This window comes from Micromys minutus (genome assembly GCF_963924665.1).
Source record: "Micromys minutus genome assembly, chromosome: 14".
Taxonomy (NCBI): Eukaryota; Metazoa; Chordata; class Mammalia; order Rodentia; family Muridae; genus Micromys; species Micromys minutus.
In genome coordinates, this window is record NC_137983.1 from 46,280,131 (window position 1) to 46,307,316 (window position 27,186).

At 40.5% G+C, this 27,186-nt stretch overlaps 1 protein-coding gene across 1 annotated transcript in view; it reads right to left on the reverse strand.

Moving 5' to 3' along the window:
• LOC308429923 (phosphatidylinositol 3,4,5-trisphosphate 3-phosphatase TPTE2-like) overlaps window positions 1-27,186 on the reverse strand; it is a gene marked incomplete at both ends in the record, with an annotated part of 103,301 nt that overhangs the window by 965 nt on the left and 75,150 nt on the right. Inside the window, 7 exons of the mRNA XM_080928957.1 lie at window positions 6,175-6,288; window positions 7,749-7,819; window positions 10,351-10,443; window positions 15,678-15,769; window positions 17,618-17,723; window positions 21,659-21,739; window positions 23,929-23,990. Of these exons, the coding sequence (XP_080785083.1) occupies window positions 6,175-6,288; window positions 7,749-7,819; window positions 10,351-10,443; window positions 15,678-15,769; window positions 17,618-17,723; window positions 21,659-21,739; window positions 23,929-23,990 (619 nt within the window). The remainder of the gene's footprint in view (window positions 1-6,174; window positions 6,289-7,748; window positions 7,820-10,350; window positions 10,444-15,677; window positions 15,770-17,617; window positions 17,724-21,658; window positions 21,740-23,928; window positions 23,991-27,186) is intronic.

Consider the following 27,186-nt stretch of genomic DNA (forward strand, 5'->3'; position numbering starts at 1 on the left):
TGTTTTGTTTTGTTTTTCCCTCTCGATGCTCATCCTCTCATAGTGTAGTTCATCTAGGTGGGCTTATTCTGTACTCTGGTACTGGGAAGTGTGGCCAGAGAGTGAACCTCCGGAGGGCAGCAGAGGACTCACTGGCTCCCTTACCACTCGGAGCTTCCTCGGAGCACTAGTCCTGAAAGACAGAGAGTGCCCTGCTGTGCTCTTGGGAGAACTAACAGAGTTTCTTACCTGGTCTCAGCAGGAATTCAGGGTGCTCTTTTGGTACTGTCCCTCTGACTCCACCGATCAGAGGCTCTTTCAGGAAGCAGAGACCAAGTCCGGGTTCCCTGCTTTGATCACTAATGGGGAAATCCAAAGCAGCTCATTAATTAGGCAGCCTCCCTGAAATCCACTTTTGGGTCCATAACTCCTTGATTTGCTTCTATATCTGGAGCTGGTAGTTTATGAACTTCAGTGGCCGTAGATGATACGTAACTTTGGAAAGCATTATGATATAGTAAAACTATTTTTTTTATTAAACTAGGTAGTATGCATGTAGCAACCAAAAACTGGATCTTGCATTTCTTCTTACTCCCAGACACATGAGATGGATAATTCTTTGGCTGTGGGATCTTACCATGACAGAGGTCAGGTACATTGTTCCATAGCCAGGGGGCCGCAGTGGGAGCTGTTCCTACTCTGCCTATAAAGATGAAGGAAGTAGGTTGACCTTGCCCCAGTGCCAGGAGTACAAGGTCAGCAAAGCAAAGTGTTTCCGAAAAGGGAGGGACGCCTGTCAGCATTCCTGGAGAAAACCGTCTATTCCAGTGTTCCCTGTGTGGTCAATGGCCGCTGAGTGCTGCTTCATCTGAACAGGTCCGGATCGAAGCTAACATAGGATTTGTTTCCTTCGGGAAGAGGACTGGCCAAAGCCCAGCTTTCTCTTTTTGGTGCCTGGGGTCTAGTGCACCTTAGCCTTGTTGGCTGTGTGTCTCCTCAGTCTGTCCATTATGGCCTCTCCCATAGACATGGTCAGGAACAAGGGGAAGTGCAAAATAGAGGCCTAAGGAAAATTGTTTAAAAAATGATCATTTTGTCGGTTTGATTTGTGGTTTCCCGTTTGGGTGCAATTGTATTCAAGAGAAAACTAGGACTTTGAGATATTTAAAGAAGTGAGTGCTCTGTCATTCTTAAATAAACCTAATGTGAGTCTATGATGAGTTTCATTTAAATACATTATATTTATATTAAGGACCAATATTAAAGAGTTATGGATAATAATACTTCAAGGTGGTGGTTGTTTTGCAACAAGTGTTTATCAGCTAGATTCCTAGTCTAAAACAGTTTTACTGTAGGGAAGCTGACAGAAAAATATTACTTCTGTACTCGGTAGCCCATTAAAATTGTGCTCTGTCTCCACCTGTGTGGTGGTTTGAGTGAGAATGTGGCCATAGTCTCTTATTTGGATGTTTAGTTACTAGGGATTAGAACTGTTTGGTAGGATTAGAAGGATTGGGAGGCGTGGCCTATTGGAGAAGTGTGTCATTGTGGGTGGTCCCATTCCAGGCCCAGTCTCTCCCTGTTGCCTATGGCTCAGATTGTATAAAGCTCAGCCCCAGAGTTTGCCCTGAATGCTCCCTACTGTGATAATGGAGCCTCTGAAACTGTAAGTAAGCTCTTGATTAAATGTTTCCCTTTCTAAGACTTGCTATGGTCATAGTGTCTATGCATAGCAAAAGAAGGGTGACTAAGATGGCTTGAATTTACTCATTTATTTAGTGTGTGTGTGTGTGTGTGTGTGTGTGTGTGTGTGTGTGTGTGTGTGCGTGCGCGCGCGCGCACACGCGAGCATTTACTTATAAGTGTGAGTATGTGGCAGCCAGAGGTTGCCTGTTTTCTTCTACCCATCTTCACCATATATTTTCAAAAAATTTTTAGAACCTTTTGAGATTATTGTGTTATTACATTCTTTTCCCCTTTCCCTTTTCACCTTCCAACCATGTACACCCACCTTGCTCTATCATTCAAATTCATGGCCTCTTTCTCTTTGTTGTAATACGTACATCTACATATAAACTCACACACACACATGCACATACACATATAAATATACACATATATACATAATACATATAAACATATAGACAAACATACATATACATAAACATACACATACATGCACAAACATAGACACATATATACACATGCACATACATACATATACACACATATACATTTACACATACACACACATACACACACATGCATATCTTGCTCCTTCTCAATGTATATAATTTTACTTGTGTGTGTGTTTTCAGGGCTGACCATTTGGTGTTAGATAACCTATTGGTGTGCTTATATCCCGGAGAAAACTCCTGCTCTTAGCACTTAGTTTTCTGTAATTCTTTGTCTGGGAATGAGGCATGGTGAGCTTTCTTATTTTGATATCATATTGATGGTGTCTTGTTTAGCTCTTGTTTAGACACCCATGTTAATGAGGCTTCATGGGGTATGGCTTCTGTGACATCTCTAGGAGACACAATCTCACAGCAAACTTTGTGATCCTATGGTCTTAACAATTTCCCCACGCCCTCTTCTGCAGTGAAATATGAGCCTTAGAAGCAGGAGTTTTGTGTTTTAGATGTATCTTGTTGAGACTGAGCTCCACAACATAGTGAGCTTGGTTATGGTTGTCTAGAATGGTCTCATCTTACCTGTCTATATAGATAAGTGCTTAGGATGTGGTTAGATTATGCTGGCTTAGTAATCGTAGGTTTTCCTCTAAGGCGAAGGACTTGGGTATAGCATGATAACCCTCACGGAGCAGTGGTGCAGCACATGCTTTGGTGGTCATCAGCTCTTTAATTGGACGACATGCCCTCTCAACAAGAGGGATGACTTGCCTGGTGCTATTGAAGTCTGCCTTAGGTTTTTGTGAGACAGGGCGTCTCCCTGGGTCTGGAGCTGGCTGAGTGGATGGGCAAACCAGTCGACCCTCGAGACTTACCTGTCTTTGGTTCCCTAGTGCATGGGTAGCAGATGGGTGCTAAGATCTGAACTCAGGTCCCCATGCTTGCTCAGGAGGCACTTTACTAAGTGAGCTCCCCAGCCCCTGCTCAGCCCCGCCCTCCTCAGTCCCTCACTGTATCTACTTTTCAGAAATAAGTAAAGTATGTTCTATTAAGTTATAGGAAAATTTTCTTTTTTTTTAAACAACAGAATGTCATGTTTATTTGTAAGAAGTATCCTGCTGCTTAATACAATTAAAAAGGAAATTACTTCTGAAAGGACACTTCGTAAGAATGAATACAAGTTTTCAAAGTGTTCAGTCAACCATTTGTCTTAATTGCTTTTTAAAAAATTATTTTTGTGTTGATACTTCTTACTGGTTAATTATTAGCAAGTTTCTTTTGAAAGGGTGAATGTGAATCGAGTAGCAGATGAAAATTTCTAAAAAAAATTGGAAGTTTATTTAAGTTATGTAGGACAGAATGGTCTTGAATGGAAGGTGGCCTTCTCTCTTCGACCTCCTGAATGCTGACTGCAAGTGTGTAACACCACGCCCCGGATGTTTCTGCCCCAGATGCTTTGCAATTGGGGTAATTCCACGTCAGGTTGGTAAATTCTATCTAGGATAAGTAGCATCAGTCAATTATGTTGTGAGATGAGTTTCTCAGGTTGTTCTAAGAATTAATCACTTGGGTGTCTAGGAGAGCAAACCAGCAAAAGGCCTAAACAAGTTTCTTAAGGGGAACAAAACTGTGACAGCATGGGAACCTTTAACTGTCAGAGATCTCGATGGATCTGATGAGAGAGCAACCTTAACATTAACCTCTTTTTCAAAGAATGCTTTCGTTTGTTTTGTTTGTTGGTTTATTTTTTAGACAGGGTTTCTCTGTGTAGCCCTGGCTGACCTAGAACTCACTATGTAGACCAGGCTGGCCTCCAACTCACATGAAATCTGCTTGCCTCTGCCTCCTGAGTGCTGGGATTAAAGGTGTCCCACCATCACCGAGCTAAAAGCACTTTTAAAAATTGAAGTTTTCTTCTGTCCTTAATACCAGTGTGACAAGCTACAAGGCTAATCTGTCATGGAATCTGCCTGAGGATCATGTCACTTGCAAATTACATGAAGTAGTACAGCGCCTGTCCTGCCCCAGCACGTTCTGGAGATAGCGGTGATGTGGACAGTGGTTTTCCTTGGAGAAGAACCAGACTTGGGGAGGACAAGGCCAGGACCTTTGGGGATGTTTAGAGGATGGCAAGAAAGAGAGGACAAAAAAAAAAAAAATCCCTGCCAGCTCTCAGACTGCTTTCTTATTCTCTGGGAAACTCAGAGCTTTAGTCCTCCAAGACCATCACAGCCCTTATTTATGTGCCTTTCCCTTGAAAACAAAATACAGTTTCACTGTCCAGACTTCCGAGCTGCCACACCAGTGCTAACTAACCTGAGCAAAGTTGCTTGATCGCAAATGATCAGCCCCAAACCCCTCTTATTTTCATGGACTATTGTTTTTTGAGCGATCTCTACAGAATGCAGGGCATTTCAAGAGTTACACAGCCACCTCCTGTACAGTGCTATTTCTGCCAATGAGGGCAATGTATATACTCCTATAGTATATATCTAGTATATAGTATATATATGTATGTATATAGAATACACAGTATATATCCTATATGCTATATACACAATACACATATACATGTATAAACATGTATATACATATATTACATATAACATACATATATATTACATATAGGTCATACAGGAGTATAGCTGTCACTACTTTACGGAGAGTCACTGTGGTCTTTGCATAAGGATGGACTCATTTATTGACATTGCTTAGATGATGTCTCTGCTGTGACCGCAGTGTCTTACTAGCTGCTACCGTCCATCTCTAGGTGAACTCACCTTGGCCCAAATTGTTAACATCTTTACTCAGAAAGGAAAATCCAAATAAAGTTTATTTCAGTGAACCCCAAAATGACATTTTTTTCAAGGACCATCATGGCTTTGAGATCCTGTGTCCCCAAGGGGACTTGGAATGAAGCAGCATTTGATACCAAACAGAAAATGCATCCCGTGTGGACACAGGCTAACCTGTGCTCAAAGGCAACTTTCCTCAGTTGCTGCGTTCACTGAGGAGAGCAGGAGCAATGAACGTTCATACATGTAGGTCATTCAGCTTCCCTGAGCTTCACTTAATGTTACACACAAGTGGGAATCACCGAGGGTTTTGCTTTTCATGTTTTCTCGTGTCTTTTCATCCTTTCCATGAGTGTAATAAAGGGAGTTGGTCATGTATGCCACCTGTGCGTTGCTAGAGAAAAGGGAAAGTGAGCTAGCAGGGAGGGCCTAGGGTTTTTGTTTCTTCCTTCTCTGGATTTAAAACATTGGTTTTGCTTGGCTGGGGAGATGGCTCAGAGGGTAAAGGTGTTTGCCGCTGAACCTAAGGATCTAAGTTCAATCTCAGAGCCCATCTGATGAAGGGAGAGAACAGTCTCCCACAGTTGACCTTTGCTGGATACTTGTGCACTATGGCACATGCACACTCATGCACAAGCACATACAGGCACAAGTATGCAGGTAAAATAAATATCAAAACAAGGCAAAAGCTTTGGCATTGCTGCCAATCAGATACATCTGAGCAATCTGTGAATCAAGTAGAAGCAAATCACAAGTATAAAATAGAATAAATATTTGTTCAAAAATATGTTTTGTGGGAACACAATTTTTATATAGCTCTATTATTTTGAAAGGAGATATCTGTTATTTCAAAGTTTTTCAAAGTGATACCAAATACTCCCGTGTACTGTATGTTCTAAACAGTACAGAGACAACCAAGCATGGTGGTTCCCGTCTATAATCTCAGGACTCAGGCAGGTGGGTTTTTGTGAGTTCACGTCTAGCCTACAGAGTGAATTCCGGGCCAGCAACAGCTGTGTAGTGCAACCCTCTCTTAAAAAGAGAAAGACTGTATTATATATGCCTTCAAAAGAAAAAAATGACAGTTGACATAATTTTCCTGTTTACATTTAATATATTTCCCAGAAACATATGTACATACATATACACACACATATATAAAATACAGACCATCAAAAACAGGTTAGAAGACATAACAGTCGTAGCAGGATCTGGAAGAACACGATTCTATCCGAGAAGGGGAGCGGCACCCAATCAGCAGCTAGTACAGAACCTTGGTGTCTGTCTCCTCAAAATACACCTCTACTGCAAACTTTGGACCATAAATTTTCCATGTTTTTGATTTATGGGTATTATCCAATTCGTTTCTTGGTAGATAAAGCCTAAAAATAGGAGGGAAACCCATTACACTTTCTTTTAGGGCTGATAGAAAGGCACGCAGTAGATTACCCATGTTGGCACGTCAGAAAAGACCTCAGTATTGATCAGGGCCTCAGTCCCTCTCCTGAGTGTTGGTTGGCTCCTTGCAATTCTTCAAGACAGAAAGTACCATAATAAGAACATGTTGCTGATTCTTCCAACCTTGGCTTTTATTATCTTACTGATATTTCTATAAGTGAGAAACACTCCAGAGATGTATAATAAAACCCAGTAATAAAATACTTCCCCTCTAAGTGGAAAAGTTGGTGTTTTGGCTAAGTAGCCACCTCCTCACTATATAAACATCATACTCATATGCAAATTAAACATTGCAAACATTTAGAATCTCATATAAAAGTGAGCATTAAAAAAGATCCAACTTTGCTTCTTCTATATTAACATTGGCCATAAGGAACGAAACTGTCCTTTAGCAAAAAAAAATCACTCAAGAAATGGTAACAAAGACTCATGAATCAAAGGGTTTGCACATTCAGAAATAAAAGGTAAAAGTCTCCACGAAATCTAGGGTCACTTTTCTGCATCTAAATGTGTGCATTGCAGGTCTGTGGGCCACTGGTTCACTGCTGGTGTCTTACAAGGCTTGGCTTGTTATCCAGTCTTGATCAGCTTGAAGAGAAGGTTGGGACATAGCGGATTTTTATTTTTTCTCTGTCTACCTGTCAATGTGTCTGTCTCTGCCTCCCTCTTCTCATTACAAGAAGATTCCTTGGAATAATATTCAAATCCAATTATTTTTTAATAAAGATTCCCAATTCAATTTCTAATAAATTATTTTCTAATCACATTTAGGAGGAAAGCCATCACAGGAATGATTTTAGGTGACTTCACTAACACTCATGCTTTCTAATTCCTGTCCTCGATGTTAGGTGTGTCAATCAGCTTCTAATCTGTGGGCACCTCTGAGTCACACATGGAATTTGGTGGGTGGGTGCCAGTTAGCCAACACTTACTCTAGGCCTCTAGCAGATGCATATTAAATTTCCTTGGAAGAAATTTACTATCACTCTCAAGATTTGAGGGAACTACACCTTAACTTATAGTCCAAGGGCTCAGTGCTTGTGATTAACACCAAAAAGTAACCTTTACCAGGTTACATAATGTTCCAAGTGAGGTGAGCCGCATTGTGGTGAGAGCCGCTACTGGGAGTCCCATGGGGTGGGGGAAGACAAAAGGAAACAAACTGTGAATGTATACATGTACATTGTACTGTATGTATATCTAATATTAATAATACATGCAAACAGACTCAAAAGATTTTAAATCCACACTAAGATGCCCAATGCATTGGCGTGATGACTCACTGGTCTTTTGTTTCTATAAGTTGAACTCGGGACAGCTGGCATAAGCCTTATCCTAATACACCACACATTAACTGTTTCTGTTAGATTACAATGTATCCTACCTGTTATTTTTAATAAAAGATGTATGAAACCAAAAGAAAAAGGGGCAGCCGTCATAGTATTTAGGAAGATTCTAAAAAAGAGATGGGTAAAGAAGAAGGTTAGTTTCATCATAAAGGTGATACACAGAACTACTGAGTCCAGTGAGTTTTAAATCCCTTCTCACTCCTGTGAATACATATTGAGCAACCACATCTGTCAAATATGCAGCACTTTATAGTTTGTAATGAGACACTCAAGACACAAAGAAGGCTTTAAGGGAATGTTGCTTTCTCTTGGTGTTAAAAATGTTAAATAAAGGTATTTACGTGTTACAAATGTTTTAGTTAGCTGGTATTTTCAATTAAAATACAAATCTCAAATATAGTGCAGTTAAGTAAAAGAAAGTGGGTAAACTTAACTCCATTAAAATGTAACTTTTATGAATTAAAATGGCAGTGTTTGAAAAGGTCATAAGGACTCATTTTTATTAGCCTAGATTTACATATAGTAATATAAGGGTGTATGTATACATTTTCATATGTAGTTTACATGGAGTTATGCTGATAGTGTTCTACCCCAGAGCAATAGACTACAAAAACCCCAGTGCCAGGTGTGAGAAAATGTTTCATTTCAGATTATTGATCAGGGAGACTTCCCCCAAAATATAGGTTATTGCTGTTGCTCTTAGTTATCTATCTCACAGTCAAAATCCCATCTCAGCCTTCACAGAAACAGAAAAATAATCCTAACATTCATAGAGTCACCAAGACTTTGGGTAGCCAGAACCATCCTGAGGGGAGATAACAATGCTGGAAAAACTACCATTCCAGATTTTAGATATATTATAGAGCCGTAGAAATAATAATTTTTTAAAAAGGGTACAGACATGTAGGCCAATGGAACAACATCAAAGACTCAAACATGAGTACATGGAACTTCAGCCACTTTACATTTGACAGAGATGCCAAGACCAAAAGCTGGAGAAAAAGACAGGCTCTTCAACAAGTGGTGCAAGGACCATAGGCGAACAAGGAATATGGAGATGGGGATGAGAGACTGGACTAATTGTACCAAATAGTGAGGCCTGAAAACACAATTACAGCTAACATCATATAGACTGATGTTATATCTAGGAATTTATATGTATATAAGTATACCTATATGTGTGTGTCTTAGTCAGGGTTTCTATTCCTGCACAAATGTCATGACCAAGAAGCTCAAGTGCAAGTGGATCAAAGATCTCCACATTAAACCAGGTACACTGAAACTATTAGAAGAGAAAATAGGGAAAACCTTAGAACACATAGGACAGGGGAAATTTTTCTGAACAGAACACCAATGGCTTGTGCTCTAAGGTCAAAGATCAAGAAATGGGACTTAATGAAATTGGAAAGATTCTGTAAGGCCAAGGACACTGTCAAGAAAACAAAACATCAGCCAACAGATTGGGAAAAGATCTCTACCAACCCCACATCTGATAGAGGTCTAATATCCAATGTCTTATATGGGAACTGCTCAAGTCAGCCACTTCAACAAATTCATACTCAAAGTATCAAACAGAGAATAGGCTAAGGATAAAAAGGGTAGGGTACATTTTAAGTTGACCAACATAGTTGTTTGTAGTTCATATTAAGATTTTTATAAAAAAATGAAACTACTAAGTTTCATTTTTATGTAGTAAACGCCTAGACATAACATTTATAACAGCATAGATTACATACATATAAATGCATATGTATATATGTATAAATTACATACTTATGTATATGTACATATACAAGTATATAATTATGTATATATGTAATATATATATATATATATATATATATTACATGCTTAAAATGTTCTAAGTAATGACAATGGAAGACATTCCTAATTTTCATAAGGCAAGTTTATATTAATAGAACTGCTATATTGCTTATCAATTCAAAGGTAAGTTTAAAACCTTTTTAAAAGTGTGTTATAAATTACTGGAAACAATATGGTGTTTTGTTTGTTATTTTTGGTTTTGGGGAGACAGGGTCTCACTATATAGCCCAGGTGGTTTGGAATTCATAATGTACACCAGGATGGACTGAAACTCAGAAAAATTCATCTGCTCTGTTTCCTGAATGCTGGGATGAAAGACATATTTCTGACCTCCCAGTGGCTACAAGTGTTTTAAAGATACAAAACGAAAATGTAATTACTACTCTATAGTATTTTTGTTTTTTAAAATCAGTTGTTTTCATCTTATTTGAAAATTAATATATATTATTATATAGAATGTACAAAAATGAATAAAAATACTATATATGTTCTTTTAGGAAAAAAGGTTACAGTTTTGATTTGTTGCTTTCCTATGGTTTCCTGGTCATGGTTTGACATCTGTCATTTTGTAATTGTGGCAAAGGAAATCCCAAACCAAAATCATTCAAAAGACTAGACTAGAAAGAGTCATGTTTGGTGACACGAACCTGTAATTCCAGCACTCCGGAGGCTGAGGCAGAAGGATCACATGTTCAAGACTAGCCTGGGCTACATGATTAAGCTTTGAGCCAACCTGGACTACATAACTCTGTCTCAAAAACTAAACCAGAAGAAAAGGCCTAGACAAGAACAAGGTACATCTTGATTACTCACCGGAGAGAGAAACCTCACTTTCACATCGTCATATAGAGCTGGACAGTTGAACACATCAATTATTACTTTGTCTGTTTCAATGTCATGAAAGATCTGTGGACAAACATATAAAATTCAGAAGTGTATGCCCAGATAATAATTACAAGGGTGAAGTCCACTCTTATTTCCTCAAGCACCCTAAATTATCAAGTATTCTTGATGTCACAGCCCAGTCATTTCATATATATAAGTAGATGTTAATCTTTCTATGAAATTGTAACTTAGTTGTTTAAATTAACTCTGTGTCTCTAGAAGGCTACGATGGAACACTGTTGAAAGGCACATTAGTAAATATAATAGAGCTTAACTGAAAAAACACCACTGTTGAAGAGAAATCATCTGTTTTTCTAATGTTGAAGCCTTTAAGAATGCACCATGGATGCCATCTCTAAACCCATTCCTAGTGCTGGTTGTGCAGCCTTTGTATCTTGTCTACTCATCCTTTGTATCTTGTCTACTCATCCTTTGTATCTCGTCTACTCATCCTTTGTATCCCGTCTACTCATCCTTTGTATCCTGTCTACTCATCCTTTGTATCCCGTCTACTCATCCTTTGTATCCCGTCTACTCATCCTTTGTATCCCGTCTACTCATCCTTTGTATCTTGTCTACTCATCCTTTGTATCCCGTCTACTCATCCTTTGTATCCCGTCTACTCATCCTTTGTATCTTGTCTACTCATCCTTTGTATCCCGTCTACTCATCCTTTGTATCCCGTCTACTCATCCTTTGTATCTTGTCTACTCATCCTTTGTATCTTGTCTACTCATCCTTTGTATCCCGTCTACTCATCCTTTGTATCCCGTCTACTCATCCTTTGTATCTTGTCTACTCATCCTTTGTATCCCGTCTACTCATCCTTTGTATCCCGTCTACTCACCCTTTGTATCCCGTCTACTCATCCTTTGTATCCTGTCTACTCATCCTTTGTATCTTGTCTACTCATCCTTTGTATCCCATCTACTCATCCTGGGTGAGTTCTTTGCAACCTCAATCATGTACTCCATCCCCAACACTCAGGCCTGGCTCTCTGTGTGCTGACCTAGCCTGGTGCCACAGAGCATCACCTAGCTATTGCATCCCTAAACTCTAGGCCTAATCTTGCTGCCAGACCGTGCACCAGCTGAGCTTGGTGAATACCTAGGTTACAGCTCACCTACACACACCTCACACTTGCATGTCCAGCTTGAGTAATGTAGCTTAACTTGCACACCAGCCCAGGCAGACACATGAGTCCCAGTCATCTGCCTTCATGGTCATCCCTCTAGTCAAAATCAAAATGAAGGGTAGAAGAGATGGCCTAGCATTTGCAAGTACTAGCCATTCTTTCAGAGAACTTGAATTAGGTTCTCAGCACCTGCATGGTGGCTGACAACTATCTGTAACTTCAGTTGGAATCTGATGCCTTATTTTGTTTTTTGTTTTTTTTCTAGGCACTGCATGTACATGGTACACAACATATGCATGTATATGCAAAACACCCATACACATAAACAAAAATCTTAAAACAAAACACAGAGTAACCAAGGAATTGACCTACTAATTCTTCACAGCTGATCTAAAATCAGTGATGCTTGGGCAGCAGCCACAAAACCAAGCTTCTACCAAACAGAGAAGACTAGAATCCCACATCTGATATAAAACCAAAGAAAGAAATCCACATGCTCTGGTCATTTTGCAAAAGTACAGCAAATACAAAAGAAACGTTCACCAGTGAGAATTAACTCAGTGAATCTGGGATACAGAATTAGACATAACCATGATTATGATGAAGAAACTTAAGGAGTTTAAGAAAGTCACAAATATATCAATGAATGCAAAAAAGGTGAAGAAAAGTCAGGATCTAAACGGTACAGTGCAAAGATAGAAATACCGAAGAAAACCAAGGCGAAATGAAGATGCCACTGAAAAACTCAATAACCCAGTTAGAAACCTCAGTGAAACATACCAGTGTAATGGATCATAGATAACAGTGGATCGTGGATAATGGAAGATAGAAGGAGGGCAGAGTAGAAGGGGTGGACCACTCAAGCAAAGAATGAAGAAATTAAAACCACAAAGGAATATGGAAAACTTTAGTTCCTCATGAAAAGACCAAACGTCTTTTATATTATTTAATTTATATTATTTAATTATAGGCATAGATGGAGAGGAACCTCTGGTGATACATACCAGGTTTTCAACAAGATCAATACAAGAAGCACACAAACCACCTACTACACAGGACCAGAATATAAGCTTACTGTGTATATTGTAGTTAAATTAGAATTAGATGGTGCTGTGCAAACTTCCAAAAGAGCAAGGCAACCTCAGTCCTACCCATCTTTGATGATTATGAGCCACATAAATGATCAGCATGACACAATACCCAAAGGGTACAGTGGCACACATGCCTTGGCAGCTCTTTAATTGAACTTAAGCCTCATTCAACAACAGGGAAAACATACCCAGTACTGGAAATCTAGGTAACTAGTCAGTGCTGGTAAAGTTGTGGGACATTATGGAAGAGGAAGCAGAAAGTTTGTAGGAGCCAAAAGATCAAGAAGTTTGCTGTGATGCTATGTCTCCTAGTAATGTAGGATGCTATACCCATAAGATCTCACCAATATGACTGGTCAAATATGAGCTGAACAAGTACACGAGTAGACATGCTGGAGTAGACAGGGAAAAGCCCATGAGGCCTACACCCTACACAAAGAGTTCTAGGCAATGGAGGAAAGCTGAGAGTGGGAGAGGTGGTCTTCTCTGGGAAGAGTACACAAACCAGTTACTCAATATCAAACGTTCAGCCCTGAAAACATGCATACAAATAACATTATATAGACTGAGCCAGCGATATTTAAAAACATGCATGTGTATACATATGTACATGCAATAGCAATTAATGAAAAAAAGAGGTTATAAATGTGAGAGCAAAGAGGAGCAACTGAGAGGGTTTGGAGAAGGAAAAAGAGTTATAATATCACATTTTAAAAAGAAATAAAGAGAACCCAAGTGTCAACACAGATTATTATACCCAGCAAAATTATTGCCATAATTGAAGGAGAAATCACTTTCCATGATATAAGCAGGCTAAAAGAATTCATTTTCCACAAATTAGCCCAACAGAGAATACTTCAGATCTGGGGGGTGGGATAGGCATTTAAGAGGGTAAAGAAAATGCCTGCCAGGAAATCAGATCAGTTCGTTGCTTAGCCATCGTCAACGAAGCTTCCTCCTGAGGTGGATAGGAAGGAATACAGAGACCCGTGACTGGTCAGTTCCAAATGGGGTGTCTTCATCAGATCCCTTCTCTGGGGGCCCAGAGAGCAATGCAGTACAGGAGGCTGAAAGACCGCCCAAGCCAGAGTGGGTGGAGGACACAAAGGGAACAAGGACCTCTAAACATCAGGACCAAGACACAGGTAAACTCACAGAGACTCGGGCAGCATGCGTAGGGACTGCATGATTCTGCACCAGCTGGGGTCCTCACTGAGAGGAAAGGTGGGTACCAGCCCACATCCTTAGCTCAGAAGCGATCTCCTATTGATAACCACTTGCAAATGAAAAATTACTTTTCTCCAGTGGATGCTCACTTGGTATACAAGCTGCTCTTAAAGCCGGGTTCTGTGACCAGTTGCAGATGGCCAACACAAAATGAATTGAATGGCATCTTTGAACGTCCTTTGTCTCATAATGTTACATCAGGACATTTATTTATATACCATACTCATCCTTGGCGTATATATTATGGCTTCCAATTCAGTGTTTTTAGGGGATTCCTAGGTGTATGAATGTGTCTCTGTATCTGTATGTGCTTTTCATGCTTTTCCTTTGGCTCTTTTTCTTCTGTTTGTTTGTTCTATTCTGGTTTATTTGAGTTTGAGTATTTCATTTTGTTATTATCCCTTAGTTGCCTGTTAAATCTTCGAAGGAGAGACAGAAAGGGTGTGTATGGGAGAGGAGGTAGGCAGAATCTTGTAGTAGCTGGGGGAGGGGAAACTGCAATCTAAGTGTATTGTATAAAAAATCTATTTTCAATATAAGCAAATCTTTTAATTAAATTAAAAAATAGTTTACAACATGGGGGGTACACCTGAAAAAGTATGGTACAGAAAGAAAACAAATGAATCTATAGTCAATGGAACACAAAATAGAGACAATAATACAATGTGCAAAAACTGAGCACTTTTTACAACGATAGCTTTAAATATAAATGGCCTAAACTTCTCAATCAAAAGACACAAGCTAGTTGAATGACAAAACAAAATCTATCTTTGGGTTGTTTACAGGAAACCCCATTTATCTTCAAGGACAGGCACCAGCTTAGAGTGAAAGAATAGAAAAAAAATCACAAGAAAATAGGACTAGAGTTGCTGTCCTAACATCTGACAAAATAAACTTCAAACAAATATTTAAAAGAAATAAAGAAGATTATGCCATTCTGATCAAGGGAACAACAATCAAGAAGATACTGAATTCACAGGAACCCAACTCTGTGTGAGTGAGTGTGTATGTGTGTCTGTCCCCTGAACTTCAAAACTCACATTAACCAAACTCAGTAATAATAAGTGACTGATTCCAGTAACTCACTTTATCCAACAGAAAGATAATTTGGACAAAAATATACAGACAAAAGTATCCAATATACATACAATTGGAATTGTATGTATAACATTAGACATCTCAAATGGATCTAACAGTCATCTACTGAGTAGTCTACCCAAACACCAAAGAATATATAGCTGACTCAGCAGCTCATGGAACTTTCTCTAAAATAAACACAAAAGAAAAAAGAAACCAAATAAATACATAAATAGAGCTGAAGAGTAGTTCCTGGATTTGACCACTGATGTATTACACACCCTTTTCCTAATGATGTCTTTTAACAGTGAGACTGTATTTCAGGGTGCATAGTTTAGGACTTCCATGTTACAACTCATATGGAGTTGTAAAAACTTAGATGTAAGCAAACAAAGGTCTGAGTAGATAGATAGTAGCAGAGAGGTGTAAAGGAAAAATTTAAAGCCATAATCAAGAAAAATTATAAATTTAGGGACCACAGAAAAGAATCAAGGACAATATCTTTTTTTTTTTTTTTTTTTTTTTTTTTTTTTTTTTTTTAGATCTCAGAGGGCCATATATGGAAGCAGAGAAAAGCTCCCTTGGCAGATGCATTTAATCATCAGGAAGAAGAATGCACACAGCACACACATTTGCACCCACACATACAGTTATATCCTATACATATCTGAACACAAAACCAAAACTGAAACACCAGAAAGTTCAGCTCAAGTGTTTTCTCTTACCATACAATTTTTGGATTCCGAACAGGAAAAAACTGTCTCCTGCCACATTACTATTTGTATTTCTAGGTCACTTCCATCACCTTTTCCAACACCTGAGTGAAAGTGAAAAATAGGTACTTGTTAAACTCAAAATGTCTCTCCTATTGACATTACAGCGTCAATAATGACCTCACTGTGCAGTGTGGACACATTTGATCCCTGGGCTTTGTATGGATTTTGTTTTTGAAGAGAAGACTTCAAAAGCCTACTTTTGTCTCCTAAAGTAGAATTTGAGAGAGCGCTTTGGCCGGTTCAGAAGTAATGCCTTCGGCTGCTTTCCTGATGGTGGAAATGGCACAACCCTCCTGTCCCTTGTAGGTGAGACTTTCATGCTTTTTCCACATTGCCCAGGAGTGAGGTTTGAATGTGGGCATTGCTAACAGAGAGTGATGGAGAAGCAAACGCAGATGCAGGTCTCCTTTCTTCCATGGGTGATGGTGGATCTTGGTCACAGCATCTCTCTTCTGACATTTCAGAACCAACCATTAGCTCCATGGAAGACAAGGATGTTTGCTACTGGTAGTTCTTTGTAGTGGTTAAAGGGACATAAGAAATCCTGACAGAGCTGTTTTGCCCCTAACCTTCCCCATCTTTATGTAGATCCAGGTAGGGAGGAAGCAAGGGCTGGTCCTTAAGAAGCCATTCTTCTTCATTTCCAACCCTGAGTGTGTGCTCTAGGACTCTGCCTGGCTATTTCTCTCCTTTACCAACCACACAGAAAACTTCTTTAAAAAATATTTGTATTTGTTCTTTGAGAATCCCATATAACTTACTGTGATCATATTCATTTCCTATTACCAACCCACCCATATCCACCCCTTTCAAACCCTACTTATTTAAACCCATCAAGACTGTGCTTCCCAAATATCTTAGATGAGAGGTCTCCCACTGGACTGTGGCTGACTTACCAGGGGCAACTCTCTCAGAGAAAACAGGCTCTCCTCCCAGTGGCCATCAGTTGGTTATAGCTCCTCAGCAAGGGTTAGGATTTCATGTCCAACATCCCTCTATATGCTGAGATTTGGTCTGGCCTGGGCTTGCACAACTCTTGTGCACACAGCTATAACTACTGTGAGTTTATATGTGCAACTTCCCCACTCTGTTCAGAAGACACTGGATTTTTGCAGTCATCTGCAACCTATGGCTCTTACCTTCTTTCTGTGTCCTCTTTCCCAATGATCTCCACAGCCTTGGGGTGGTGGAGAAGTATGTATATGTATGTATGTATATTAATATATATCAATATGTGTGTGTGTGTTGGAGATATATTGTTCCATTATTTTGTAGGTGGAAATTACTACAGGGACCCACAACTGCAGAGACTAAGAGGCTGTAGAATTTGCCCAAGAACTTCTAAAGGGCAGAAGACACTAGTATAAGCCTAGCCACACATAAGCCTTAGTGGTTATATGACAATAAATAAAACATTGGCTGACTGGGTATTTAAGGCATCACGTAGGAGATGCAGTGGAGGCTGTAGGAGGAGGAGAGGGGTAGATAAAGATCAGATATCAGTGAGGCAGGAGTGGGTGAGTGGATGATCACACTCATAGAGACAAAGGGGTGGGGAGATGGGGGATGGAATGCAGGGTTTGTGGAGGGTTAACCAGGAAGGGGGATATCATTTGAAATGTAAGTGAATAAAATGATTAATAAAAAAAACAACAAAAAATATAAACAGGAACAACTGAAAAACAAAAGATCATATGATAAGAAAAAGGGTGTCCACAAGGCCAGGTGAGGAGACTCTATGGGGATGCCTCTGCAAGGTGAACCCTAACGAGGGAAAACACTGTCAAGTACCCAGGGTGATCTTCTTTCCTTGCCCCTCCACTAAGGTTTGGCCCCAAACTCTGGATTAAGATCAGAGAAGCAAGGAGAAAGACAAAGGATGCACTTACCATGGATGGAATAAATAGCGAATCTTTTTATCACAAGTACTTTTTTTGGAGGGAGAGTTAATTGGTAGACAACTTTCAGTTTCTCAAAATATTTAACATATCTATTCTGCAAAGCAACAGAAGCCTCAATTTAAGTGGGAAGGAAAAGTCTAGGGTCAGCATTACTAGTCCTGTCTTCTTTCTTGCTCCTCCCATACCTCCCCCCACCCACACACACATACTAAGAGTTTGTTAGGTACAGTTAAGGTAAGGAAACAACTGTAGAATGCTATTATATAATTGGGTGTATTTCATATATGTGGCCTCATGACTGAATGTCTACCAAGAAAAACAAAAGACAGAGCTTGGTGCTGTGGTGAATGAGCTAACATGAAAGGAGCCAATGCTTGCATATGAGCTCCCAAGTTGGCTTTGTGCATGTGGCCATAGATTGATGCTGGGTGTCTTTTTGGACCATCATTACCACCATCCTCATCATTGTCATTGAGATAAGGTCTTAGTGTGTATCCCTGGCTGGCCTGGCTATGTAGACTAAGCTGGCTTAGAACTCACAGAGATTTATTTATTTATTGACACAAGACCTCTCAGTAAACTTGGAGTTTATGCATTGGCTGGCCAATGGGCTCTCTGGATTTACTAGTCTCTGCCTCTCCCCCTCCCCAGATGCTGAGGCTTCAGACTTGTGGGCCCCGAAGATCTGAATTCATCTTAGTGCTTCAGTGGCAGGTACTTGGCTGAAAGAATCATCTCCCTGGTCCCTGCTCATGTTTGAGAAGGTGGCTGCTCAGAAAAACAACAACGAAGCATCCAAAGAGCCCCAGAGTTCCAGCACAGTGGACTATATTAGAGAAAAAGATGTGGTTGGTGGAGAGTTGACCCCAAATGTGGCAGAACATACATGAAGATTCTAGAAGACAATAGTCAGTAGGTCACATGCCAGTCTTCCCTGTCTCTAGTCTAGAACTTCTTCACTCTCTTCTTTCTTTTTTCTCTTTTCTTTCTTTTCCCTTCCTTCCTCCCTCTTCTTTCTCTTTCTTTCTTTCTTTCTTTCTTTCTTTCTTTCTTTCTTTCTTTCTTTCTTTCTTTCTTTCTTCCTTCCTTCCTTCCTTCCTTTACTTCTGTCCTTTCTTTCTTTCTTTCTTTCCTTTTGAGAATTACTTATTTATTTTATGTATACACCAGATGAAGGCATCAGATCCCATTACAGATGGTTGTGAGCCTCCAAGTGGTCACTGGAAATTGAACTCAGGACTTCTGGAAGAGCAGCCAGTGCTCTTAACCATCTCTCCATCCTCTCTCTATTTCTTTTTATTGTTTTTTTGGGGGGAGGGAATCTTTGGGTATCTCTAAGCCTCATACTGTCCTTATGGAATGCTGTTCACAGAACTTTCATTGGATTTTTCTTCAAGAAGTTGAAACATTTCTTCAAGGTATTGGACAAACTTGGAGGTGCTAATAAAATTAACAACCATCCACACACAGGCACACACATACAGAAATAGAAGTCTGGGGCCAGTGAGATGTCTCAGTATGTAAAAGCACTTGCTGTGCACACATGAGGAACTAACTTTATGCATCTAAAAATCATGTAAAAGAAATCCAGGACTGGCTGTGCATTCCTGCAACCCCTGCACTGTGGTGTAGAGACAGAGAGCTCCTGGAGCTCACTTGTTAGACAGCCTAACCCAAGCAGCAAACTTTGGTTCACTGAGAGGCCACATCTCAAGATGACAAGGTGGAGAGAATCAGAGGAGGATGCCTGGTGCCTTTCTCTGGCCTTTACTCCCACACACAGCACATGCATATGACATACATGTACCAAACACACACACACACACACACACACACACACACACACAGAGAGAGAGAGAGAGAGAGAGAGAGTCACAGAAGGGGAGGAAGTGATCTTAAAAGAACAGGAACACACAGAGAACAACAGGATGTCTATACAAAGACAGGAGGAGGAGGGTAAAGGCTGAGGAATAAAGGAATTGAGCCAGAGAGTGGTGGATCATGGCTGAAGACAGCAGTCACAGGGACAGGGGACAATGAGAACAGAACATGGCACATGTGTGAAGACATCATGATGAAATCTATTACTTTGTTTGCTAACCCAAAACAGTAGTTTTTGAAAAAGAAATGACAGTCATAAAAAAGGTTTCTACAAGTTCTTAGCTGGGAAGTGGACTTCACAGGGCCAGTAGAGTGGTCCAAAGGGAATGTGACATTGGATAAGTGCCACCACCCAACACAGGGCACCCTGTCCCATGACCTCGCCACACCTTAAATGATTCCTCGAACTGACAGCTTTGGTAAACAGTATCAAGGAAGATTTTGTTTTCTTTTGAGGCAGGGTCTCCCTGTGTCACTCTGCCCTGGGACTCTCTGTGTAGACTGGACTGTTATCCCTGGATTCAGAGATCCACCAGTCTACATTCTGAGCACTGGGTTTGGAGGCATGTATCACCATTTCTCGTGGGTATTGAGGTGTCACAGTAAGATGCTTGTGGGATAAAATGATTTGCTGATGGAATTTCTTTCAAAATGATTCAGGTTTGAGGAAAGGAAGTGTGGATTATGGTGCCCATAGCTTTGAGGACAGAAGGTGGAGAGTGATTATGGCGTGTGTGTGTGTGTGTGTGTGTGCTTGTGTGTATATGTGTGTCCCTGTGCTATGTGTGCCTGTGTGTGTGTGTGTGTGCTTGTGTGTATATGTGTGTCCCTGTGCTATGTGTGCCTGTGTGTGTGTGTGTGTACTTGTGTGTATATGTGTGTCCCTGTGCTATGTGTGCCTGTGTGTGTGTGTGTGTGTGTGCGTTCGAGTGTATGCCTGTGCATGCACGTGTGTGTTATGGTTTATAGTAGCTCCCTCACCGGCTGCCTCCGTCAGACCCAAGGCGATGGCAGGGAATGAGCCAAAGCTGAGCCAGACAAACCCTTCCCACCTCTAACTGCCCCATCGAGTCAGAGCACCAACAATTAATTCTTGCTAGCACACTGTGTTTGGAAAACTCCATAGTAAACTGGTTTTGAGAGAATAAAAGGCAACAGCATGTATTTTAAAACAGTGTAGAATCCAAAGTGATAGATACAGATGCACAGGTAGGAAATACAATTTTATCTGATATGCAATATTTTTTTGTGATAAGGTCTCACCTAGACTATCTTCAAAACTGAGATTTTTCTGTCTCCCTCTAGGATTACAGGGATAAACTGTCAGGCCTGACTCATAATAGTATTTATTCTTCTTATTATTTTTTTATTTGTTTCTTTTCTAGGTCTATCTGTGTAGTCCTGGCTGTCCTGAAACTCACTCTGTAGACTAGGTTGGCCTTGAACTCAGAAATCTGCCTGCCTCTGCCTTCCAAGCGCTAGGATTAAAAGCCTGCACCACCAAGCCTAGCTCATTCTTCTTTAAAATACAATTTCTCTCCCTCTCTCTTCCCCTACCCTCTGTGGACACACACACACACACACACACACACACACACACACACCACTACCACACACACATGCATATACATACATACACCACACTACTCCAAACACACACACACACACACACACACACACACACATACATACACCACACTACTCCACACACACACACACACACACACACACACACACACCACTAACCCCCCATTCATCCAGAAACAGTTTCTGTGATTGTTCTTCAGGGATTGAATTGTTCATGTGCCGGAACAGGTGTCTGCGGAGGATAATTCCTTTTAGAGAATTTAGGGTAAACTTTATATGGTGGTTAGACCTCAGGGCCCTCCTGCCTTGGGAGGGCAAAACAATTCCTGAACTCTAGAAACAATAGCAAATATAAAATGTGAGGTAGAATATTCTGGGCAGATCATAAGGCTTGGCATCTGAGGTGGGGCTCTGAGTCTTGAGAGGGAGCAAGGCCTGGCCCAGGCACCTGAGTACTGTCACGTGATCATCAGCCAGGAAAGGGGGGTCGGGGGATTGGGATGAATGTTAAGTCTTGATGCCTCTTGCCCTCTAGCAGAACCCTCGAAACAAAGATCTTACCTGAGAAGGGGTCTCTACTCCTTGAAACTTAGAGCTGCTTCTTTTATCCGTCCGCCGCTCCCCAAAAATGTATAGACTTTCCTACGGGAAACGGGATAACCAAGGTTTGACCGCTCTCTTGTTTTTCTTACTGCAGGCAATTTTTAAGCCAAATTTCTTAAAGCTGACAATCTCTGGGTAGAGGCTACCCCAAATGGCATAGTTAGAATGTCACATTAGGGGCATGTATTTGTGAGACCAAAGACTCATAAACCCATGGGATGTTAGACCGGGAAAGACGAGGGACCATCTTGTCAACTCCTATACCTTCCATTTCCAAACAGGAAACAGGCCAGACTCGGGCCAGGTAATCAGATAAGCTAACTGCAGAGTCTAAGTGAACCTGGCGTTCACTGACTCAGCTAACATTGGCTGGCCAGCGCGCCTTTGGAATTGGCCTGACCCCCTTCTCCAGACCCTCTCTTGTTGCGGTTACAGGAACACACCATTGTGCACGGTGTGTTTACATCGGTGCCGAGGATCTGAACGCAGGCCTTATGCCTGTCCACAAAGTCATCTCCTCATCTGCTCCGATTCACTTTCGAGTTGGTCTCTCACTGAACTCAGAGCTCAGTGATTTGATGACACTGGATTGTCTGCAAGCTCCAGTAATCCAACTCGCTCTAATGTCCTGCCGCATTATTATATGGGTACCAGGGTTCTGATCTCAGGGTTCTTATGCTAGTACAACAGGCCTTTTATTGACTGAACCATTTCCCCAGCCCCTCATTAAGTTGCTTTTATTGCTCATTAATTATTATCTATAATTTACAAATCACTGTCCTAGGACACCCCCTTTTTTCCTCCTGTACTCTTGGTCCCCGGCCATTGAATCAATTGGCCTAACCCTAGGGCAGGCAAAGCATCACCCACAGTCCCCAGGGTTTACAGAAATCAGGATAAAGTACCCATTTTCAAAACCTATGTCTCAAGTTGCAAAAACAGAGAGGGCGCTGAGATTCTAGAAGTTTCGCAGCCCGAGTCTCTTCTACACACTGTAGAAGAGATAAGCAGAGCACTTGGAAGTGCATCCTGTAAGTGCTAAACTGCTCCAGGCAGGCAACGGGCTGAGAATTCTAGTGTAACAAGTAGAAACTGGACAAACAGGACGGCTCAGCGGGGAAGGGAGATTGCTGCCAAGCCTGATGCCTTGAGTTCGATCCCCAGAATCCACATAGTGGAAAGAGAAAACCAGCTCCTATCACTTCTACAAGCTGTCCACACACACACACACACACACACACACACACACACACACACACACTAAATAAATGTAAAAAAAGAGAAAAGGATGTTAAATTGAAACCAGCCCACCTTGTCTCCTTAGACATCTCTAGAGAAGGTACACATCTCCCATGTCTCCCATACACTGACTTTGAGGTAGTGGAGACACTAAGATGTTGATGTGAGCTGGGAGGTGATACTGTCAAATGACTTACCCATTGCAAAGATGCCTGAATCCTTTGGGGGCCCTTATCCAACGAATCCTTATATTATTCTTGTAAAGAAGGAAGACGCCATGTGGTTGGTGGTGAGAGAAGGGGCAGCATGTGACCACTGGGGAGTATTTTTGTCATTTAGCTTTGGCCTTGGATTTAAGATCTTGCCTCGGGCTGGAGAGATGGCTCAACAGTTAAGAACACTGACTGTTCTTCCAGAGGTCCTGAGTTCAAATCCCAGCAACCACATGGTGGCTCACAACCATCTGTAATGAGATCTGATGCCCTCTTCTGGTGTGTTTGAAGACAGCTACAGTGTATTTATATGTAATAAATAAATAAATCCTTTACAAAAAAAAAAAAAAAAAAAAGAATCTTGCCTCAGTGTGAAGTGCAGGCATGGGGTAGGCAGCTACAAGCCTAACTGAGCCTTTTTACATTTGCATGACTTGGCTTACTTTGTCTTACCTTAATCCTGCAGCTATTGCTGTACTAATTTTTATTTTTTAAACTATTGCCTAAAATGTGACAAATCTTAATTACTGGAATATTTTGTGTCCCCTTAAGTTTTGTGTCTCTCTGACTTTATCCAAGACCTAGCCCAGAGCAAGAGATAGGCCAGCTACTCTTACATTAAACAAGGGAATCCCAAACCCATGGTTTCTGTAAAAACACCTCTCCATTTTAACTTATATGAATCATGACTCAGAGAATAACCATGGCATTTTACAGGGACACTTCAGAGGGAGCAGAGTCAATGCACACGAGACAGCACAGGGATGTTTTTCATACCCTTGCATTTAAAACCATTTCACTGGCAATGAGGTAGACACACACCATGGTTCCAGTTCTTCCTAGAAAGAAAAGAAAGCCATTTAAAGAATCATTGTTCACAGCAGGGCTCAGTTGAAGAACTCACTTAGAGACCATGGAGATGATTTATTTCTTGATTTGCAAAAAGCATCAGGGTATAAATTTAGAATCTAAAAGCCAGGTGAAACGCTGTTGTAACAGCATTAACCTTGAGCCTAGCACTGGAGTATGGAAACAGCATCCAAAAGATTGTTACAAAACAGCCAGTTCTCAGTTTAGTGATAGATTGTGTCTCAAAAAATAAGGTGGGGACCAGCAAGATGTCTAGTGGGTAAAAGCACTTGTTGCATAAACTGACAACCTAAATTCAATCCCCAGAACATACACATGCTCACATACACACACACACACACTTATACACACACTCACACACATACAAACACTCACACACTCAAACCACACACATGTATACACATGCATTCACACACAGACACTCATACACACAAATACTCTCACACACATACACGTTCATATACATACACATACCTAATCACATACACTCACACACAGACACTCCCATACACACTCATACACACATGTACACATATACACATATGCTCACACACAGACACTCAACTCATACACATATACATGCACATGCACACCCATATACATACACATTCATACACACATATGCTCTCACACACAGACACACACACTCATACACAAACACTCTCATATACTCACCCATACACACATATACATACAAATGTGTTAGGAGCCATCTAGAAAAGGCTAAAGTCATTCAAATAAGTTTTCTGGAGATGACCACTGCTTTGCATGGAAAAGCATGTAAATATTTCTAATTCCATCACTGGCGAGCATAGGGTAAATACAATCTAGCTCTGCACGTTGGAGTTAAGTAGCTCTTAGAATACTGACTCTCCTCTTTAAGAAGCTATGGGTTACAATAGCTCCTTAGTTAGGGGAAGAACTTTATGCCTGCCTCCATAGCAGGATTTTGTCTAGTGTAATCTGTCACAACTGCTGTGAGTTCATACAAGCAAGTGGCTTTCTTTGTCTGAAAAATATCTGTTTTTTTCTCACCATCCACTACCTCTGATTCACACCATTGCCCTCTCAACCTTCCACAGTGACTCCTGAGCCTTGGGAAGAAGGAATGTGATATGTATGATCTACTCAGGGTTGAACTCTCTGTAGAATTTCATTCTCTATACCTTGACTAGTTACAGTCTTTAAATTACTTACCATCCATAGCAAATAGAAACTTCTCTGATACGGTTTGAGAGATACACTAACCGATATGTACAGCAATAACTCATTAGGAGTTGTTTTGATGCTATACCCATTTAATGGAGTCTCTCTTAGTTTGTGGGCAATCTTATCATAGAATCTGCCTAATAATAGTGTCAGGTGTGAGTTTCAACTTGTGGAATGGACCTTAAATCTAATTGAAAAGTGGTTGATTACTTTCATTCCAACAGTGAGCATGCCTTGACAGCTGGCCACAACTGTACTTCTCAGGATACATGGCAGGATGAATGGCATAGAGAAGGATAAGAATGATGTTTATTTTTCATCTATAGGAGCACGAACACTGTACTCCAGCACTATGAAAGTAGTGATGAAGCTTCCAGATGAGTACTAGCTTAATTTCTCCGTGTTATGTGACTAATGCATCTTGTCAGCAATGTGGTCTTACTGTCAAGTCCTGGAGGGTAATCAGAGCACTGGCAGTTTCCTGTAATGTTTGGGGATGTGTGGGGCCTCATTGGGTAAAGACTTCAAAAAAGGGAGCCTATTCTTCCAATTGGGGCATGAGACAGAGGAGAGAGTCCTTAAAAGACAAAATGTGAGTGGCCAATCTCCTTAGCTGTTAGGTAAATGCAAATTAAAATTGCTTTGAGATTTCATCTTACTCGGGTCAAATGGCTAGGATTAAAAACAAAAAAAGACAACAAGCATTGATGTGGATGTAAAAAGGGGGAAATAAACGGTTGTTCAAACAGGTGAAGGCACTATGAAAATTAGAAAGGAGGTTGATCAAAGCTCTAGAGATAAATGATCCAGCGATATCACCCTTGAACAAAGGATTCCGTACCCTCCTATTGAGATACCCACTTATCCATGTGCATTACTGCTCCCTTCACAGCAGTCAGGCAATGAAAACAGCCTAGATGTCCATCAATGGGTGAATGCCTAATGCCAATGGGATGCCTTTGAGTAATGGATATTATTCATCTACTAGGAAAAACAATTCAGGAATTAACAGGTAAATGAACGAAGCTGGAAACAGTCATTCCGAATGAGGTATCCCAGACCTAGAAAGACAAATTAGCATGTTTTCTCTCATTTGTGGCTCACTGGGTATACGAACAATGCTTAGGCGTAAGTCCATGCCCAGAAGCAGACGGCCAACACAAGATGAATTCAACGGTGTTTCTGTTGATTTTCCTTTTTTGTCTCATATGGCTGTTTGGCCACTTTTATCCTACTGATCTTTTCTTTGTATATTGTGGTTTCTAATTTTGAGGGGGCTTTGTGTGTATGTGTGTTGCTGTTGTCGCTATTTTTCTTTTTCATTGTTGTTGTTGTTTATTCTGATGTTTAAAAGTCTGCCTGTTTTCTAAAGACAGAAAGAAGGCACAGAGTGGGGTAGGTGTAGAGATGGGGAGGATCTGGGGGAGATGCAGGATGGAAACCACTATTAGAATATGTTACATAAAATTTCAATAATAGTTGCTCTTTTCTAAAAGGAAGCCAGTGACAGATGCGTAGTCATACCTGTAGTCACAGTATTTGGCAGGAAACAGGAGCATGGTGAGTCAGAGGCCAGCCTGGGACACTAGCTAGTTCAAGGACCAGCTGTGCTACTTATTAAAACTTTGTCTCAAGGAAAAGAAAAACAAACAAACAAGAACCTCTTTCCAAACAAATAACAGCAATAGCAATTAAAACAGCAGAAACAAAGCTATCAAAAGGTATTTTTAAAAGAAAACATACACATGGCCAACAGGTATATAAACATGTTCAACGTCACCAGTCATCAGGGAAAAGCATATTAACCACAGTAAGTATGAAAAGGTGACACATATGTAACAATGTAACTACAAAAACATAATGCATATCATATAAATATATGCGATCTCTGCTAATTAAAAAATAACCTTGAAATAAAAAGTGTTATTCGATCTCCAAGATAAACATCACTGGTAT